Source organism: Amphiura filiformis, chromosome 19, assembly GCF_039555335.1.
Source record: "Amphiura filiformis chromosome 19, Afil_fr2py, whole genome shotgun sequence".
Classification (NCBI taxonomy): Eukaryota; Metazoa; Echinodermata; class Ophiuroidea; order Amphilepidida; family Amphiuridae; genus Amphiura; species Amphiura filiformis.
Window position 1 is genome coordinate 46,682,271 of NC_092646.1, and position 20,081 is coordinate 46,702,351.

The window sequence follows — 20,081 nt, forward strand, 5'->3', positions numbered from 1 at the left end:
ATTTAGACCATGGATGACCATCTTTGCCACACACAAAGCAGTTGGAGTCGTCAGCATCGGACGTGGACCAACACCTGAAGCACCGCATCGGGGGTGGTTTTGAGGGTACCGGTGCGACTTCTTTGTGTTTGTTGATTTGTGCTTGGATTTCTTCTGTTCCTACATTCCTGAGAAAACAAATAGAATTGGATATTCCAGTTGAAATCCATACACCTCCTATGGTAGACATGAGCTTAATCTTCCACACAGGGAATGTGAATTTCAAATGGGGGTAACCTGAATGGGTGATGACTCTACACCCGTTGTGTGGGAGATTAAAGTCATGTCTTCTATAAGGGGTTTAAGGATTTCAACTGGAACAGCCCAATAATGAATACAAAAATAATTGTGGGATAGACTTTTACAACGGGACAATTAGTGAGTTTTTAGCGGGTTCACCGTCTGACAAGTTTATCAACTTTTGTCAGGAGTAGCTCTCCAACTCTCCAGGACAAAGTACCTAAATATGAGGCATGTAGGCCTCCCATTGCCTACTGATGGGTCTGAAAAGGGCTGTTCAATGAAGACTGCCCCTTGTCAACAGTCAGCTACTTGTTAAGAAAAATTATTCTTTGATCAGCTTGTAACAGACAGCCACGACTCATAACATCGTGGGTTAATATAGCGCACACACAGCACTAACACGGAATGCACTTTGCGTGACTGATGCGTGCCTTTGTGAATTTACGCAGGCATAATTGGGATTTTATTGACTCGTGCAGTTACAAAAAACAAATAATTCTCATACGAGTGGATATTCATACGTAGTGGTAGATAAAATGAAATAAGTTTTAACTTCAACAATACACTATTTTTCGCTCACCTGGAACGTTTTCACTAGTCCAACAAACGTCTTCAGCAGATGGTGATGCTGTGAAAATCGGGATATCTCTCACTGCTGACATCATATGATTGACAGAATGACGTCATACATGTAGAATGTTACGATGTAACGCCAAACCACCCTTGGCATCAACAAGGTATCCCAAATAGGATCTATTTCTAGTCCTTGGTCACGATTTAGTCTCATATGACGTCATCAGTGAGAGATATCCCGATTGTAGACAAGATATCATCACAGCATCACCATCTGCTAAAAACGTTCCAGGTGAGCGAAAAATAGTGTAGTGTTGAAGTTAAAACTTTATTTCAATTAATTCTCGTCTATTACAAGTTGATCATAGTATAGAAGTGTTAACCCAATGCTTTCATTCACTTCATTTGAGTCCCCTTTGCATTCAACATTTTGTCCTCAAAGGAGGCATTTTTGAATATTAGGATACTTACTTGATAGGTTCTTCTTCTTCATCTGACTCCAATGTAATCACATCAATAGGCACATTGCTCTTGTGTGTAATTTCATCAATATATACATAGTGTTCCACAGGGTTCATTTCTAGGACCCTTAATTGTTTGCTATATACTTACTTGTAGGGGTGTAAATTCACGGTTATTTGTCTAACCGTTTAAACGGACCACAATCCGGTCGGTTAACCGTGTAAACGTATGTAAAATTTTTTTTTTTTTTAAACGTTTAAACGGTTAGCGATTTTTCTAAACGGTTAGTGCATTTATCGGGCCGTTACACGTGAAACGTTTAAACGTAGACACCCTTACTTACTTGATAGGTTCTTCTTCTTCATCAGACTCCAACGTAATCACATCAATAGGCACATTGCTCTTGTGTGTAATTTCATCAATATATACATAGTGTTCCACAGGGTTCATTTCTAGGACCCTTAATTGTTTTCTATATACTTACTTGATAGGTTCTTCTTCTTCATCAGACTCCAATGTAATCACATCAATGGGCACATTGCTCTTGTCTGTAACTTCAACAAACTCAACTTCATTATCATCATTCTTCTTTTCATCTGCATTGCCCGTCACAACTTTCTCCATAGCGCCACCAACATCCTCCGTCTCCACGACACCACTACGTGTAACATCTTTCAGTTCAACTCTGATAGATTTATGCAGTCGCATAGCAGCAATTTTCTCTAAGTCAAAATCAACATTGAGGTCCTCCATTGCAATTTCAAAACTGTCTTCTTCTCTTTTCCTTTTATTCCTTGGAGCACCATCTGTCTGACACTTACACTGCATCAGTTTGCATTTAGGACAGACTACAGCACATTTACATTGCGATGAAACATTACCGCAGCCAAAGCACAGGAAACACTGGGCAGGTTCGTGTCCACTTTTACCGCATATACTGCAGGTCGTCGAGCTCGAGGACGGGTGCTGTTCAACGGTTTGTTTTGACGGAGTCGATGGTTTAGTCGTTTGTTTTTGTGACTGGGAAGTTTCAACAGATGCACTTGGCCTGCTGTAAAGTGGAAGGAAACAAGAGTTAAAGCCAATTTGGGTAATATGCTATTCTAGTTGAAATCCATAAACTCTGTCTGGAATACATATAACCTTTTAATCTTACACAGGGAGTGTGAATTCAAATGGGATTATTTGAATATCTTCCCTAGCAGAAATTCTATACAGCAAGAAGTGTATCAAAAGTGTATCAAAGTGTATTAAAACTGTATCAAACGGCAATTTGATACAGTTTTGATATACAAAGGTGTATTGAAAATGTATCAACTGAAAATATAGGGTATCAAAACTGTATCAAATACCACCTAACTGTATCAAAATGTATCAAAAGTGTATCGAATTTGAACTTAGTTAATTTTGGCCATGCTTGTGGTGTATCAAAAGTGTATCAAATTGGACTTTGCAGTTTTTTAGTGTATGTAAAGTGTATCAAAATGAACTTAGTTCATTTTTGGTGCTAGATGTATATCAAAAGTGTATCAAATTGAACTTGGTCAAATTCTGGCTGCATACAGTGTATCAAAAGTGTATTAAATTGGACTGTGCCTGTTTTTTTAGTGTATGTAAAGTGTATCAAATTGAACTTAGTTAATTTTTGGTGGCTAGAGGTATATCAAAAGTGTATCAAATTGGACTTAGTCAAATTCTGGCTGCCTACAGTGTATCGAAAGCGTATTAAATTGGACTTAATCAGGGACTGTGATTAAAGAGGATATTTTATTGACTTTGTTCTGATAAGGTAAGCTTACTATAGGGCTTCTATGTATATATTATTAAGCATGAATATAGCACATGCCTGTATAGTAAAAAAACCTGCTGAATCTTTTTGTTATTGGTAGCCTTTTTGGTAACAACTTCAGTGACAAGCACTGCTTTCCAAGCAGGCCCTCTGATGTATGTATGTTCCATTTTGGTTGGGTTTTGCTTCTTTTTTGCAATACTTTCTCACACATTTGTCCTATTGCGTTGTAATTTCAAAATACAATGCAAACGCACAACCTTGATACTTCAGGTTAGTTCAACTGTTGCGATTTGGTCATTCACAGTATGCTGCAAATGGTAGAGAGCTTTGGCAAAAATTGCATTGATCATTTCATAGCAAGTGTGTAGATGGATTCAAATATCACAGATATACATTTGTAGGTCATGTGGTTCTTGAGTCATGTTGTAAAGCGGGCTGAAACCACATCACCTTCGTAAAACGTACATAACTCATTAACAACAATAAATCAAGCAAGTTTTCAAAGTATATGATTTGTAGACTGAACTTCTACAAAACATCAAGGTGTAATTTATTGATTTAGATAATGAAAAGCAATCGTTTTGGCTGCCTCAACTAACAATACTTAGTCAACCCTTAATGAAAATACTAACCAATCAGGCAAGAGTTGTATTAACTTGCGGATTATTCACACGCGACCGTCCATCACACAGTGTACGCAGCCACATGCCATGCTGTTGGCAGCTGTGTTCATTCAAATGAAATTTTTACTACAAGTTTACCTTTTACTTCTGCTTCTAGTCACTCTCCCTGTAGACATGGAGGTTTCAGGGATCTCCTTTGATGAGCCAGGGATCTCCTTAGAAGAGCCAGGGATCTCCTTTGATGAGCCAGGGATCTCCTTTGATGAGCCAGGGATCTCCTTAGATGAGCCAGGGATCTCCTTAGATGAACCAGGGATCTCCTTTGATGAACCAGGGATCTCCTTAGATGAACCAGGGATCTCCTTTGATGAACCAGGGATCTCCTTTGATGAACCAGGGATCTCCTTAGAAGAGCCAGGGATCTCATTTGATGAACCAGGGACCTCCTTAGATGAACCAGGGATCTCCTTAGATGTACCAGTGATAGTCTTAGATGAACTAGGCATCTCCTTCGATAAACCAGGGATCTCCTTAGAAGAACCAGAGATCTCCTTTGATATACCAGGGATCTTCTTAGATGAACCAGGGATCTCCTTAGATGAACCTGAGATCTCCTTAGATGAACCAGGGATCTTCTGAGAAGATTTACTAACCGTCTCAGAAATATCTGTAACTTGATCAGTTTTTCTTGTCACAGACTGGTCAGCAGCTGTTGCAGGTTTCACATTTGTAGCTTGTTTGGGCGTAGTATGAAGCTTACTTGTAGCAGACTTGTCAGCAGTCTTGTCAGCAGATTTTTCAGCAGCTGTTGCTGATTTCACATTTTTAGCTTGTGTAGGACGTGTACTATGAAGCTTACTTGTAGCAGACTTGTCAGCAGTCTTGTCAGCAGATTTGTCAGCAGCTGTTGCTGGTTTCACATTTTTAGTTTGTGTGGGTGTATTATGATGCTTACTTGCATCAGACTTGTCAGCAGTTTTGTCAGCAGATTTGTCAGCAGCTGTTGTACCAGGTACCTTCTGAGAAGATTTTGTAGCTTGTGTGGTAGTATTATGCTGCTTACTTGCAGCAGACTTGTCAGCAGCTGTTGCTGATTTCACATTTGTAGCTTGTGTAGGCATAGTATGAAGCTTACTTGTAGCAGACTTGTCAGCAGTCTTGTCAGCAGATTTGTCAGCAGCTGTTGCAGGTTTCACATTTGTAGCTTGTGTGGGCGTATCATGCTTACTTGCAGCAGACTTGTCAGCAGATTTGTCAGCAGATTTGTCAGCAGCTGTTGCAGGTTTCACATTTGTAGCTTGTTTGGGCGTAGTATGAAGCTTACTTGCAGCAGACTTGTCAGCAGCTGTTGCTGATTTCACATTTTTAGCTTGTGTGGGCGTAGTATGAAGCTTCCTTGCATCAGACTTGTCAGCAGCCTCATCAGCAGCTGTCTCTGATTCCACAGCACCTCCCGCTTTATTCTGATGTTTACTTGTAACTGCGACTGCTGTCTCTGCGTCAGTCACAATTTCATCTGATTTCTCGTTTGTTTTCGTCAATGTCTTTTGTTTAGCTGTACTTGCAACAGCACCCACTTGCTTTGTGGTATCTTTGGATTTAATAGAGTCCCTTGCTTTCGTTGCGCGGCGAGTTTGGATCTTAGATGTTTGGTTGGAGGTGTCACTTCCTGTTTCGTTTCCCGCTTGAGTTTCGATGTTCGATTTTGCACCAGCAGTTGACTTTGTAGTGGATTTCTGAAAAGATGTAAAAACCAACATGGTCAGTAACATGCAGCATACCGACTGGGGTGGTTGTGGTTGGCAGTGGGGTGGGGTGTGGCCCACCTGGATCTAAATATTGGACCACTTTAGAGTAAAATTGAACAAAATATGCATCTTTCATGTGTATTTGTCCTGGTAGATTCATATGGTAACGGTGTAGGCCTGCTAAGAATATGGGATTTTGGAGGCCAAAATGTGACCGTCCACGGCGAATGAGCCGTAAATTCCTCCCCCGTCAATTTTGTTTTATTTTGTGTTTAAAAATAAACATCATAAACTTTAAAATGGTATATCATTTGACTTCAAACGATATCCAGCAGCGGGGTTATGGTTTGCTAAACTTTGCTCCTTCAACAAAATTATAGCTTTTTACGTTTTTACATGTGTCTCTTTTTCCACATTGTTGGCAATAAATATCAAACAGTCATAATTGGCGGTCATTTCAAATCATCCCCAAGTCAACGAGGTTTAAGAAAGTTCTCTCATTGTTAATTGTTGGTTATGCATACCTGTACAAAATACAATGCCTGGAAACCCACCACTTGAACAGGATTTAGCAATAAAAGAAAACAAAGACCAGAGCTATTAAAAGTTCTATATAGCCATCTAAGGTAGAAGCTTATTATCCACTTCAACAATAGGATTATTGATTAAATTTTGACTATCGAAATGAGACGGATGTCGGGCCAGCTTAAGTTACCGATGAATATGACCTTCGTACACATTTTACACCGTAACTCAGAATACAATTTAGGGAATTTACGGCTCATTTGTGCTGCCGGGTCACATATGCACATTTCATGTGTATTTGTCCTGGAAGATTCATACGGTAATGGAAGGCCTGCCAAGAATATGGGATTTTGGAGGCCAAAATATGCACCTTGATTTACCAAAAAATGCAAAAATACATGATTTCCCGCCAAAAACACAAAATCTAAAAAAAAAGGTTTTATCAAAAAGCTCCCAAATGCATTTGGAATTAAAATACGAGATTTGTACCAGAAATAATGCAAATTTTGCGTATTCTTAGCAGCCCTAGGTAACGGGCAGCAGGACAACTTAAAAATTTTGCCTCCCTTACAAATGTGTTCCAGCATAACTACTTAACATCTCATTTCTAAAGACTAAGTTCAATAACCTGCCATCAGCAGTGATAGTGTAAATGTTGACCTCATGTGATGGTGTATGAGACAAAAAGGTCATTCTAAGCTGTCCACAGTCGGAGATGTGTCCTCATTTGTGATGTGTGTATCCATATGTAGGTCCTCGTTTGGAGGTATTTACAAATGCATATATCCACACGTCCCCATATACGTACCTTAATGGGACAGTCTTTAGCCATGTGACCTCTTCTGCCGCAAGTCTTACACAAACGTCGTCGTACACGGCAGGATTCTGCATGCTGCTTCTGTTTCTTACAGAATCTACAGGCTTTCCCAGCAGGGATGGAGGCATGACAATCTTTCAAATTATGACCAGGTAGCTTACACATGCTGCATACATCACTGCAAAGGAATAAATGAAGGGAAATAAATAGAATTAAGCATTATATTTCAATCAGAACCTACACACTTTCCAAGCACTGAATGGGTGACTTCATTTGAAGTTTACAATGTACACAAATGTACACACCCCGTGTGGAAGATTTTAAAAGGAAGTCTCCAGCATTCACAACATTATGCCTTATATGTAAGAAAAATAATTCACAAATCACATGGTTTTATTTAAAACAAACTCATATTGACCATAAAATGAATAAAACATCCGTCTCACAACACACGAAATTCAAAATTCCCGGGAGCAAAAATTGTCTAGTGCAATAACGTCCCAGTATACAATGAAGGCTGCTGACAATTGAGCACAAATAACCATGACAGTTGCAGTCCTTCGTTTTTAAGGAGCGCAATTGCGCTAACGCTCCTTGGCGCTCCTGAATTCTGATCCTTTAGCGCAATTCACTGCGCTCCTTGCCCTGGATGGAGGCACGAGTAAACCAAACCCATCAATACGGCGCAGCGCATTGAACCTATGCTACACGTACCACGGGTCTAGCTACACCCCATCAAATGTCAATTGTTCAAATAAATTAAGTACATTTTTGCCCTAATATTCCATTTCTAGTCGCTACGATATATGGTCTCATTTCTGTATCAGTTTTGGTCCAAAACGTGGTCAGAAACAGGTGCAAAAACATGCACAAACTCGGCCAATTTCTAGCAAATTTTTGTACTTCCGGGGTCCAGACTTCTTAAATTAACGTGTTGTTGATGGCGCTAAAACATGTGGTGCCACAATAATACAAAAAAAAAATTATCATTTCGATTTTGCCTTTAAAATTGCTTTTATTCAACATAACAATAATATTATAAAGGAAACGTAGATTATTTATGATAAAATAAACTTAAAACATTAAAAACTGAATATTTTCAGGTTGTGATAAATAAGTCAATAAACATTAACCGCATGTCGTCGGTCCAAAGTGTGAATTTCATCCACTGGGCCGCCGGCTGGGATTTCCCCATCAAACCATCGTTACGGAAAGCATACACAAAGTGAAGGATTTCCTGACGTTACATTTACAAATATTGCAAAATTTACTTCACTTCTTAGCGGGTTGGTCAAAATTTTGGGGCTTTTATTGTTTGAAATTTTTTAAAAATTTTTATAAATGGAAATTTATAATTTTCATCATCAACTAATGATTAAGTTTTATCTGCGTCCACATACAATAAATGCCTTCATGTTCAATTGGGAGCACAGATTGAGCTCCTCAGTTCTACCAGGAGTGTAATTTTAAGTGCTCAAAGTTGCTCTCCTGAACAATTCCAGGAGAGCAATTAATTGAGCTCCACTGATTTATTTAAACGAAGGACTGAGTTGGCTTCCAGGAAATTTGAATATATCGCGTGTTCAGAAATGGCTGTTTTTATTAATTTTTTAAGGTCAATATGAGTGTGTTATTTGTGCTTGATAATTATTTATAACGCACAATGTTGTGATTGCCGGAGACTTTTTTAAAGGTCACGTGGGGCATATGGATTTCAACTAGAATACCCAATTTATCAGGAGTGTATAGAGTTTGAGATGGGGTGGAGGTATTATGTGTGTGTGTGGTTGGTATACACATACATTTGCGCCACCAAACGTGGATACAAACATTAACATGTAGGGGTTTTAGTGGATTGGAATCACCATCAAAGTGAGGAAGTGTGTTTAGCAAAACACCCACAAACCCAGGATTTTTTACAAACCAAGGAACAAATTTTTAAGCGAGGCTGTAAAACCATGAAAAAATTCTGATGCTTGACGTAGCGAGGAAGGAGGTTTACAGTCGGTATATATGCATACCTCTCACTTCTAATGTGAAAATACAAAGACCTCGGTCTTTATGCATGTGTCTTTTTTATCCTCACTTTGCAACATATGGAAAATCTCGCTTTTTATGCGTGACCGGGTAGGTGTGTGCACACAGGGGTAGGTGTGCGCTTATTGGTGCCACAGCGTCACGCTCGGATAAAGTCCCAGATAAAGTCTTAGATAATGCACTTGATGTTGTTTCCTCTGCTGTTTTGCTTAGTTTTAGTTTGTTATTATTGGGTTCTGCCTTAGTCATTTCTTGTATCTGTTTAAATTTTTGTTGTTGGAGAAAATAAAACATTTTATTTACCTTTGAGAACTCTCAGTACCAGAAGTGGCAGTGGCTGATGTCAAGTCCTCTTCAGTATCCGTCTCCTTGGTAACATCCTCTTTTATATCCTCTCTGACTTCCTTTACCCCATCATCTTTTCCCGCATCTGCTTTGGTACTATTTTTGCTGATTTTATTGATGCTACATTTAGATTTGTCCTCAGTTGCTTTGTCCTCGCTTATCATGCCACCTTCAGGTTTGTCCTCGGTTTCTTGGTCCTCCTTTGGCATACTTTCCTGGTTATTCTCCTCGTCAGTGAATGTAGATAAAAGTTGTTTTTCTATTGCTTCATCTTGTTCTAGTGACGCTTTACGGGCTGCCCTCTCTTCCGGTGTAGGGAGTGTCACTGTCCACTGAAGTAAAGAAGAATGAAGACAAAACTATAATAATTGAAACAAAAACACACTCTAGTATAAATATTTTTATTCCATTAATTTTGTTGGGATTGTCATTAGTTGTTTTATTGCCAGTTTGTCATTTTTGTTTCAATTTGACAATCATCCATTCAAGCAATACTTTGCACTTAAAGCCTTAATGTACGATTTCTGCCCAATTTTAAATTTGTTCTATACTCAAAATGCTGAAATAATAATTGTCGGAAGAGTTTCTGTCCATTTTGAGCTTAATGTGGTCCTGCAGGGATTTTTTTCAGGGGAGGGCATTGAGTGAGCGAGGTTAATTTCACGGGGGGCAAAATCAACAAATTTTGCGCAAAATTGCTGCAAAAAGTTGGAATTTTCGTAATTTTGGGTTTTTGATACATTTGTAGGGGGGCATTCGCTATCTCTAGACCACTGAATCAGGGGGGGGGGGCGGCCACGATGGACTGAATTTTGACGTCGTCATTGGTTTCACACGTAAACACGAAAATGTCTCAAAAATTCCAAAAGTGCATGCATGTTATCAAGCACTATTTTATCAGTCTAAATCCGTTGAGGTTTGACAGTGAACCTCATTGTAAGTACTGTTTTTTTAATTTTTTTGTATGAATAACACACGATATATGTTATATATATGCTAAAACTTTTCCCCCACATGTATGTATTTGTGGTGGAGCGGTAGTGTCTTCGCCTGCCACGCACAGGGTCCCGAGATTGATTCCCACTCCCGGCTATAATAATAATTTCTTTTCTTCACATTCATTTTGAATCCAAAATTATTTATTTTCATGTGAATATGTATACATTGCACTGGGAAATATATTTTGTGCATTTTTTTTTCTGTAACGGGGCCAATAGAGCTAAAAACGCACCTTGGCTCGGGGAAAAATAATTGCGTCCAATGTCCAGGCAGTGTTGCCGTCATATTGTCTGTTTTGTTTACGCTATTGGCTGTTGCCACATTGAATAATGTCGGCCACCGTCGTCTGACTGAATCATCAAAACTAGGATTGTTTATACGCATTTCAATGTATTTTTTACGCTAATTGTAAATATTGTCAAAAAAATTGCGACATGTCGTCTGCAGTTGACACCCGCGTGGAGAGAGTTAATTATAGCACATCACTTACTCTAGATCTAGGCAGTCTTCCATCATACCAGCAATGATAAGCTACGGCGGGTGGTATGTAGAGCCCGGCACTCAGATTTAGAGCCCACCACTGATAAACAATCTAAGCTCTAGCACCCAGCACTCAAGTGTCAAAAATTGCAAAATCACATAAAAATTTGGCCAAATTTAGGCACTTTTCAATAAAATTGTCAATTTCAAAATAAAATCCCTCAAATACCACCCTGCATTAAAAAAAAAGTCTCTAGCTATAACCCTGCATACCAGGTTACACTTCCCTCATCACATTGGCAGTATTCCAACTCAATTTCTCTTTCAAGATTACAATTTTAACTTACTTTCAATTAAATCACCCTTCAGCTTTACCAGAAAGCAAGTGACTGCATGTTTACAGGAAATACCTGTCATACCTGGGAGATTCCATATGTCCTATCTTTGTCTCCCCAAACTTGCCATTTTTTGTACACAAGTGAAAACATAGTAAACCAAGAAATGTGTCCATTCCATATGTTGTCCTATCCTCACCAATTTTTGTGTGCAACCAGGGTTCATATAATCGAAAAGTCGCCCAATTTTTCTCTTTACCATTGGTTTCTATGGGACATGAATCTATCGGAAGTCATGAGGGAGCCAATGTTGAAAAAGTCGCCCAATTTTTTTCTTAACCATTGGTTTCTATGGGACAGGAAATTGTCATAAGTCGCGGGAAAAATCTTCAAAGGTCGCCCAATTGGGCTACCAAATCGCGGGTTTGGCAACCCTGTGTGCAACTGAAAACATATTAAACCTGTGTCCCATTGGGTTATTGCACTTGAAATCCACACACCCCATATGGAGGACATGACCTTAATCATCCACACAGGGAGTGTGAATTTCAAATGGGGTTACCTGAATGGGTGACTTCATTTGAAATCTACACTCCCTGTGTGTATGATTAAGGTCGTGTCTTACATTTGGGGTGTAAGGATTTTAACTGGAATAGCCCATTGCATGTTCACCATGTGTGCATTGAAGCAATCAAAATAAGAGTTTGTGTAGGCCAGATCTGATTATCTTGGTATAACAATACACAACAATAGGTACTTTTAGTCCTTGAAATTACTGAAGCAAATCAAAATCAGAAAATTATACATTCCTGGAGGTCTTAAGGGGGTACTACACCCCTGCCCAATTTTATGCCTATTTTTGCATTTTTCTCAAAAATTATAGCGCATTGGTGACAAGTAAGATATGTATATTATAGGGGCAAGAACTACAACTACTGCACTGGAAATTTTATTTCAGCACAGACAACAGTTGTGGAAAAAAAAAAAAAAATGAGGGAAAACCAATATTTGATCAATAAATCAATAACTACTTGCCTTGAGTTGCTGAATTTTCAGTGCGGCAGTTGTAGTCCTTGCCCCTATAATATACATATCTTACTTGTCACCAATGCGCTATAATTTTGAGAAAAATGCAAAATAGGCACAAAATTGGCCAGGGGTGTAGTACCCTTAATACTTTGCATGCTGCACATATTATATACATATAGGCTTCAAAAGTTCCAAATTTTAAGATTTTTTCTTTCAATATCACAAGCTATCTCAAGAACCATTGAACCAACTACAATCAACAAAAAAAGTCTTGGAACGCATGCGTATAAATAATGGAAAACTGTCACCCCCTCTCCCCCGTGCAATGTTGAGAAATACCAAAGTCTTCAGCGGTTTCCCAATGTGTTCCAACATTGATTGATGGGGAGAGGGAAGGGTAAATCATTGTTGTAGATGTCATGCTTGTTCCCAGGCAAAATATACGCATTTCCATGATCATATGAAATTCTGCACGGAATTTCGACAGAGTGTACCAAGCGTTCCAAGGACTTTTTTCGTAGATTGTAGGCTTGTTTGTATTCATTTTTTATTAATTTCCAATGCTGATTCCAAACATGGTCATGAAAATGAACAATTCTGAATTTTTGAATTTGTAAAGAAAATTAGAAACTTGTCACATGCAGTTGACACCAGCGTAGAAAGGGTTAATGCTCTGCATGTTAGCCATGCTAAATAGGATACAACATGAAAAGTCCCAAGTTTTGACATGTGACATGATCAAGGGGATTGGGTCACATGTTGACCCTGGTCGAAAATGAGTTTTACTGTTTTAAAGAAGACATTTACAGCTTTCAGAAACTGAAAACCCCACGTTGAAACAACTTTTCTTTGCAAAAAAAAATAAATAAATTGCCGACCGACCTAACCTAATTTAAAATGTTACGCCAATCAAACAATTTTTTTTTTCTAGGCCTAATCATAATATACCATAACACATTTTTCTCATTTATATGTTTATGATATTTTGGTACAATAGGGCCTACCGTAGTAAAATAGTAGAACCACAACCTTAATGTCAGCCCCCAATCCATCCCCTATCCATCCAGCCTAGTGCAAATGTTGGACATCCACAGGGCTGTCAACTTTTCGGAATTGTTTGGCATGAGATATTAACGAACTAAAGGGAAAGTTCTTTTTGGCTGAGACTAGTAAACTAACAGTTTTTGGGTTTGTATAGGCCTCCAAAATCTTCCAAAGATATTATGAATGCTCTTGATGATCATTGATCATTGTCTCAAAATTCATGCATCTAAGAATGATTATAGTCTGATTTCACTTGTAGGTGATTTCAACATTCACACAGGGTTGCCAAAAGATTTCAGCCCGAATCGCGGGTCAAATAATCGAAAAGTCACCCAATTTTTCTCTTTACCATTGGTTTCTATGGGGCAGGAAACTATCGGAAGTCGCGGGAGCCAATGTTGAAAAGTCGCCCAATAGTAACCATTGGTTTCTATGGGACAGGAAATTGTCAAAAGTTGCGGGGAAAATATTCAAAAGTCGCCCAATTGGGCTACTAAATCACGGGTTTGCCAACCCTGCATTCACATGGATTGGATTAATGGTGAGCCATTGATTGAAAAAGGTGCTCTTCCTAATCTTCTAATTGACACCATGTATTCCTGTGGTTTTACTCAAGTGTTCAACGATCCCACTTATGTCACTTATAATGGTAATTAGCATTTCCTTGATCTTGTCTTTGTATCTGATCCCTCTTATGTTGAGTCATGTGAAGCTTCTTACAATTTAGATAATTGTGATTATAGTGATGCAGTACTTACACTTGATTTATATAAATTGAAAGCAAAGTGTATTGACAAACCAGTGTATTGTTTGAAGAGGGCAAATTTTGATCAAATGTGTCATATTATTCATAAAAGCCCATGGAATGTATGTATGTTAATTGTTACTAACATTTGGGATTTTATTGAACATAACATTAATGCTGAGCTATTGATCAAACTGTTCCTAAAAAGTATGTTAAATCTGTTACTTGGATTTCAAAAGAAATTAGAAAGTTGTGTACCAAAAAAAAGGTTTTATAAACGTTTTAAGAAAACTGGTTCTCATATTAGGCCAAAAAAAAAAAAAAGTTCTCCTCAAAGCTTGCGCGTGCGTTTGTAAAATCCCACGATTTGACAAAAACAAATGCGGAAATTTTGTTTATTTCAAAAAAAAAAAATTTTTTTTAGTTTTTTCAAGAAAAAAATCGGCGAAAATCAGACTTTTTTCTCAAAATACCATGAAAAAAAGTCGGAATAAAAAAAAAAATCGCATTTCGCATTTGTTTTTACATTTCTCGTGAGCTTTGAGACAAACCTTTTTTTTTTTTTGCTTTACTGAACAGCAACTTAAGGATTGTAGTAACTAGAATTTTGCGGTTCTCAACCTGCGCAGTTCTCGACGCAAAGCGTCGGCCGCGATGCCTCCACCTTGATGCCCATCATTTTAACCGGCGCAATTTCACTTGACCCCAAAATGACCTTCACATTATTTGCCTCACTAAGGTGGCTGTTTCCACCAAATTTCATGAACCTGCAGCAGTCTATGGCGATTTGACCCCAGATGACCCCGAATGACCCCAATTTGGGTTTTTACTTTTTCAATATTTCTCCTCAAACAAGAAGCTGCACAAAAGTTGATACCTTATACTACAGAAGCAAACATGTATCTGAGTTTAGTATTTTCAAAATGGCCAACTTAGTGTGTGACTCGCGTCATGTGACACACGTCAGGGCTTCAACTCAACTCTTGCAAAAATATAGGGATAATATAGGACCATTTTGGGAAAAAATATAGGGATAATATAGGAATATTTTGGGGAAAATATAGTTAAAATATAGGGCAAATGATGTATAATAGAGGATTTTTATCGACATATTTTACACAAAATGTACAATATTCACTGTATTTAACAGTTTCTTACTAGTGTGTGCATAATTTGCACAGGTAATGGCTTCCTCCATCTCCCCTTATAGCGATTCCTATCTAACACTCAAGAAAGTCTATGTATGATCATGTTCAATTAATTGGTGATAAATGTGTTGCTCAAATTTTGACAAAATTGATTTTGTTTCCCACAAAAGTGTCAGTATAGCATTTGTCAAAACATACAAATAATTTTGTTTTATTAGAAGTGTAAGTATGATCTTACACTTGTACATGTAATATGTATAAACAAAACAGACAATAAATGTAGAAGAAAAATGACTTCAGTTAAATTGATACATATGCATTTGTTATAATATCACACTGCACAGTCTATACCTTAATGTATAATGGAAGTGCATGCGGTGGACCTTTTGGTTTTATCACATAGTATTTTTACACTTATTGTGGCCTTTGCTGTTTTAATCTACATCAATGATCTGCCTGACAACCTGTCTTCAAGAGAGAAATTATTCGCCGACGACTGCATTGTGTATTAAGAAATCAAATCTGCTGAAGACTCCATAATTCTTCAAAATGACATAAACCATCGATCATCTGCAACTGGGAAACCCAACTGGGAGTCACTCATAAAAACAAGCCAATTGTAAAGGATGAAAACAAGCAATGACATAATTTCCTGAAACTTCTTTCACATTTCCAGAATTTTCCCTGTACTTTGTACAATGAAGATCCAAGTAAAATTTCCTGATATCAGGAAATTTCTGAAGATTTACATTACATCCCTGGGTATACGATGGGAGACAGTCTGCTTGACAAAGTTGATCATTACCCTTACCTGGGAGTAGAGCTCTCATCCAGCCTTACCTGGAACAGACACACAAATCAGATTGCCATAAAACTAAATAGAATTTTGGGACTTCTTCGAAGCAACTTATCCTCTTGTGACAAGTTTTATACAAAGGAGGTAGCGTAAACGCACTTGTCTGCCCACTGTTGGAATATTGTCAGACAATATGGGATCCTCACCAGAGAAACAACATTGACACCCTTGACAATTAAGATCCAGAGGTGTGCAGTGCAGCCTGGTTTGTCCATAATGACTATCCAAGACAAGTGTTTCTGACATATGCATGTTGAGACACCTTGACTGGGAGTAACTGGAATCAACACTCACCAAACCCCGCCTATGTCCATCTACTAGGAGACTAATGACATCATACCCAGTATAAACATATCACATCTCATTCAAACCAAAACGCAGAAAACTACATATACTTGGCAGTCCTCAGATCATCTTATCTACCTGCATCAGAGCCAACAAAAATGGCTATTTGCAGTTACTATAGTAGAGCGGAACATGCTTCCTGACACCACCAGATCCGGACAATGTGGACATGAACTATCTCATCAAATCTGCCCACATCTAAGCTGCTGAAACATGCTCTTAGTTTGCGGACTTGCATTGAGGATCTACAAGCGTGTCCCCAATGCGGGGCAGTGTATGCACTGTGACTATCCACTATTGTGTCATAATGTATAACTGAAACCAATCAAATTGTGTGTATTCTTGATAAGGCACACCAACTGAATAAGAATTTGATGTGAATATCAGTGATTTTTAAACCAAAATGTCAGTAAAAATATTTCTCCACCTAGATACCAAATATCATTATTTTTTTTTCAAATCTTTAAATCAAATTGTGTGCTTGATAAGGCACAGCAACTGAATAAGAATTTGATGTGAATATCAGTGATTTTTAAACCAAAATGTCAGTAAAAATATTTCTCCACCAATGTGGTGTTTCATAACTTCATATTAATTAAATATTCCATAAATAATAATGAATGTTAATTTAAACCAATTCGATCAGTGCTGTTATTTTGAAGCCCAATTTATACAAAAGAGCACATCATAGCATCCCTCAGTTGTCTTCATTGAGACACAATATTATAAACAGTGCACATAAAAACACATACGTACATTTTGAAAAAAAATATAGGAATTATAGGGCATTTTACAACTTTATAGGGAAATATAGGAAAAGTTCAAAAATATAGGAAATATAGGAAATATAGGGCCAGTTGAAGCCCTGCACACGTTATGTGTGACACAGGTTATGTTCACTATTTGATAACATGGCTCCACTTGTGGGTGTTAAAATCCAAATTGTGAATTTGAAATTTAAATTAAGAATAAAATTTACATACAATTTATCTTGAATATCTAGTGTCTAATAATGCTTGACACTTCATAATACATTTTAAAACAGGTCTATCAATCATTTTCATGAAAATGATTTTAACCCGGGGTACTCAAGTTTGGTTTTGGTAGGGACGTGCCATTGAGATTTTGGAAGTAGACCCATAAATATACCAATTTTTCAAGAAATTTGGACCCATTGATATACCAAAAGTCAAAATTTTCGGCCGAATTTACCCAAAATTGTCTTAGTTTTTACAAGTTGGACCAAAATATGGGGAGAGTGTTGGCGAGATTAAGGAGAAATGGGGCGGTGTTCGGAAAAAAATGGAGAACATTTTGAAAAAAGGACCCATTCATATACCAAAATAGGCTTTGAAAAAGGGGTCATTGATATACCAGAAGGCTGAAAATGCTACCCATGTTTCGGCACGTCCCCGTATGGTCATTTATACTGAGTACCCCCCCGGGGATTTTAATAAATATATTGTCACCATATCCTATCACCAATCACCATACAAAGTTGAAGTTGATTGGTTATTGCATTTAAGCTGCAGAATGGATAAATGACAGCCAAACAACCAACCAGACCAAACAAACAAAGAGCGGACAGCCAAACAAACAAACAGACCATTTGGATGATAACATATAAGTCCCACATGTGGAAGCCAAAGATGAGGATATAGCTGTGTTTCACTTGGCAAAATGTTAATATTTTACCAAAAAAATAAGTACTGTATTAAATTTGTGCTGTATTTTTCTGGAATTCGGTCCTTGCAATCAAGTTTTGGGTAGAGCCTCGAACTGGCAACATACATGGATGGGAATTGAATCAGTTATACAATGTTCAGTTATACTTTATACAGTACAGTTACATAATTCTTCCTTTCATGTCTGTTGCCAGTTTGAAGCTCTACCTAAAATGGCAGAACCATGCAAGGGGTGAATAGGGAGTATTATATACCTCATCTAAAGATTCCCGCCATCTGATTGGTTAAAAACATGAAAAGTAACCATTCCGCGGGCATAGTTCTGCGTTCCCAGCGTAAAATGATGTTTTTGCGCGCCATAATTACACGAAAATCGCAGGTTGTAATCTGTGCCGTTCACATTGAAACTATTAATTTCTCTTCTCAAAATCGATGCTTTAACCAAACAGATGACAAGAATCTTATGATTTGGTACATGTATATAAAACAAATATTGACTGCTTTTTATTCGGGGCTTGGTTAAAATTATAGGCCTGCGGTGATCTCAAAACCATGACTATGCCCGAGGCGTAGTTTTGAGATCACCTTGGGCCTATAATTTTAACCATGCCCCGAATAAAAAGCAGTCAATATTGTATACTAGTTCTCAGAATACTTACTCTTCTAAATGGGCAGTCCTCCACTATGTGTCCATCAAGCTTACAATACTCGCACAGCTTTGTCTTCAAGTTACAAGAACCTGAGTGGTTATATGCTCCATTACACTCTTTACAAGGAGATGCATAGTGTGGTATAGTGCGGGGGCAGTGAAGAGTGACATGTCCTGTATCATAACACATCTTACAGCGGTCTGCTGTAGACTTGCTGCTGCTGTAAATGAGTATATAATAATTAATATGTCAGGGAAATGCATTACAGCATAGTGTGATATGGTGTGGGGGCATTCGCAGTAAAGGGTGACATGGCCTGTCTCATAACACATCTTACAGTGGTCTGCTGTAGACTTGCTGCTGCTGCTGCTGTAAATGAATAATGATTAATATGGATATATAGTGTGGTATGGTGGGGGGGGCAGTGAAGAGTGACATGGCCTGGTCTCATAACACATCTTACAGCAGTCTGCTGTAGACTTGCTGCTGCTGCTGTAAATGAGTAATTTGACAAGAATATGCTTTGCCCATTTTTTGCCTTCCCAATTTAATTTTTCATTTCATGTCAGGGGTCATGTCCACCTGTAGTAGGAACCATGCACGGACAAGCAAGGTCTTAGCCAGCCATGCGTCCACCCGTCTTTAAGACGGGCTAATCTAATTTTAGACGGGTGGATTTGATGGATTTTACAGATGTGATAGCTCTAAAACAGATGATTTTAAGGTTATATGAACTTGAGACTAATTCAGAGTGATATGTAAAGGCCAAATCAGGACATATTTGACCCCAGTGACCCTTCCATGGGTATCTAGACAAGTTGTTTTATATTTGAGGGTCACATTTTGGTAGCTACTTGGACGGGTGGTTTCTGATTTCTGGCTAAGACTCTGTGGACAAGCACATTTAATCGGCACTGGGTTACATTTAGGGGTGTGTGAGTGTGTTCTAAATGACTAACTGCCCCAGGTGGTGGATGACATGATCGAGCCGGCAACTTGTGAAACCGCCCGGCCGTATGGTATTTTAAATATACTTGGTTAGTTTTGTGGGGTTCATTATCGAACCCCAACGGTTTTAGCTTGTATTTATATTACTTATTAACATAGGCCCATTTGTTTGTGATATTTCAAGCGTTTTAAAATTTCAAAATAATCCCATTCAATTACACGGTTGACGATGAAAATTTACTGAATTTAGAGAATGCAATGCGGCCACCACCTGAACTGCCCATAATTTGTCTGTCGCAACACTTACATGTGGTGGCGTACATGAAGGACAAAAAAGTATCAAAACTTTCCGTTTCACATAGAGGCGAAAAAGCTAGCTATAGCCTCCGAAAGTTATTCTCTTTTAACTATTAAAGAGACAGTTTAATAGTTTGAACCTTGAACTTCAATTTCAAATGAATTGGACCACTGAGAGATAACAGTGGAGGAGTATCGACTCCGTTATTAGTAGCATATAATATCCTTCAAACATGTTTTGTTCGAAAATGTTTTTTGTCCTTCACATACGCCACTACATGTATGTGTTGCGACCTACAAATTGTTTGTCCGTTTG

The 20,081-nt window shown here is 38.1% G+C and overlaps 1 protein-coding gene across 1 annotated transcript in view; it reads right to left on the minus strand.

The window, feature by feature from the left end:
* Positions 1-1,797: 1,797 nt before the first annotated feature.
* LOC140140606 (uncharacterized) overlaps positions 1,798-20,081 on the minus strand; it is a 31,436-nt gene continuing 13,152 nt past the window's right edge. Inside the window, exons 4-8 of the mRNA XM_072162363.1 lie at positions 18,530-18,740; positions 9,163-9,536; positions 6,814-7,000; positions 3,871-5,468; positions 1,798-2,368 (exon numbers count right to left, since the gene is read on the minus strand). Coding sequence (XP_072018464.1) covers positions 1,798-2,368; positions 3,871-5,468; positions 6,814-7,000; positions 9,163-9,536; positions 18,530-18,740 — 2,941 coding nt within the window. The remainder of the gene's footprint in view (positions 2,369-3,870; positions 5,469-6,813; positions 7,001-9,162; positions 9,537-18,529; positions 18,741-20,081) is intronic.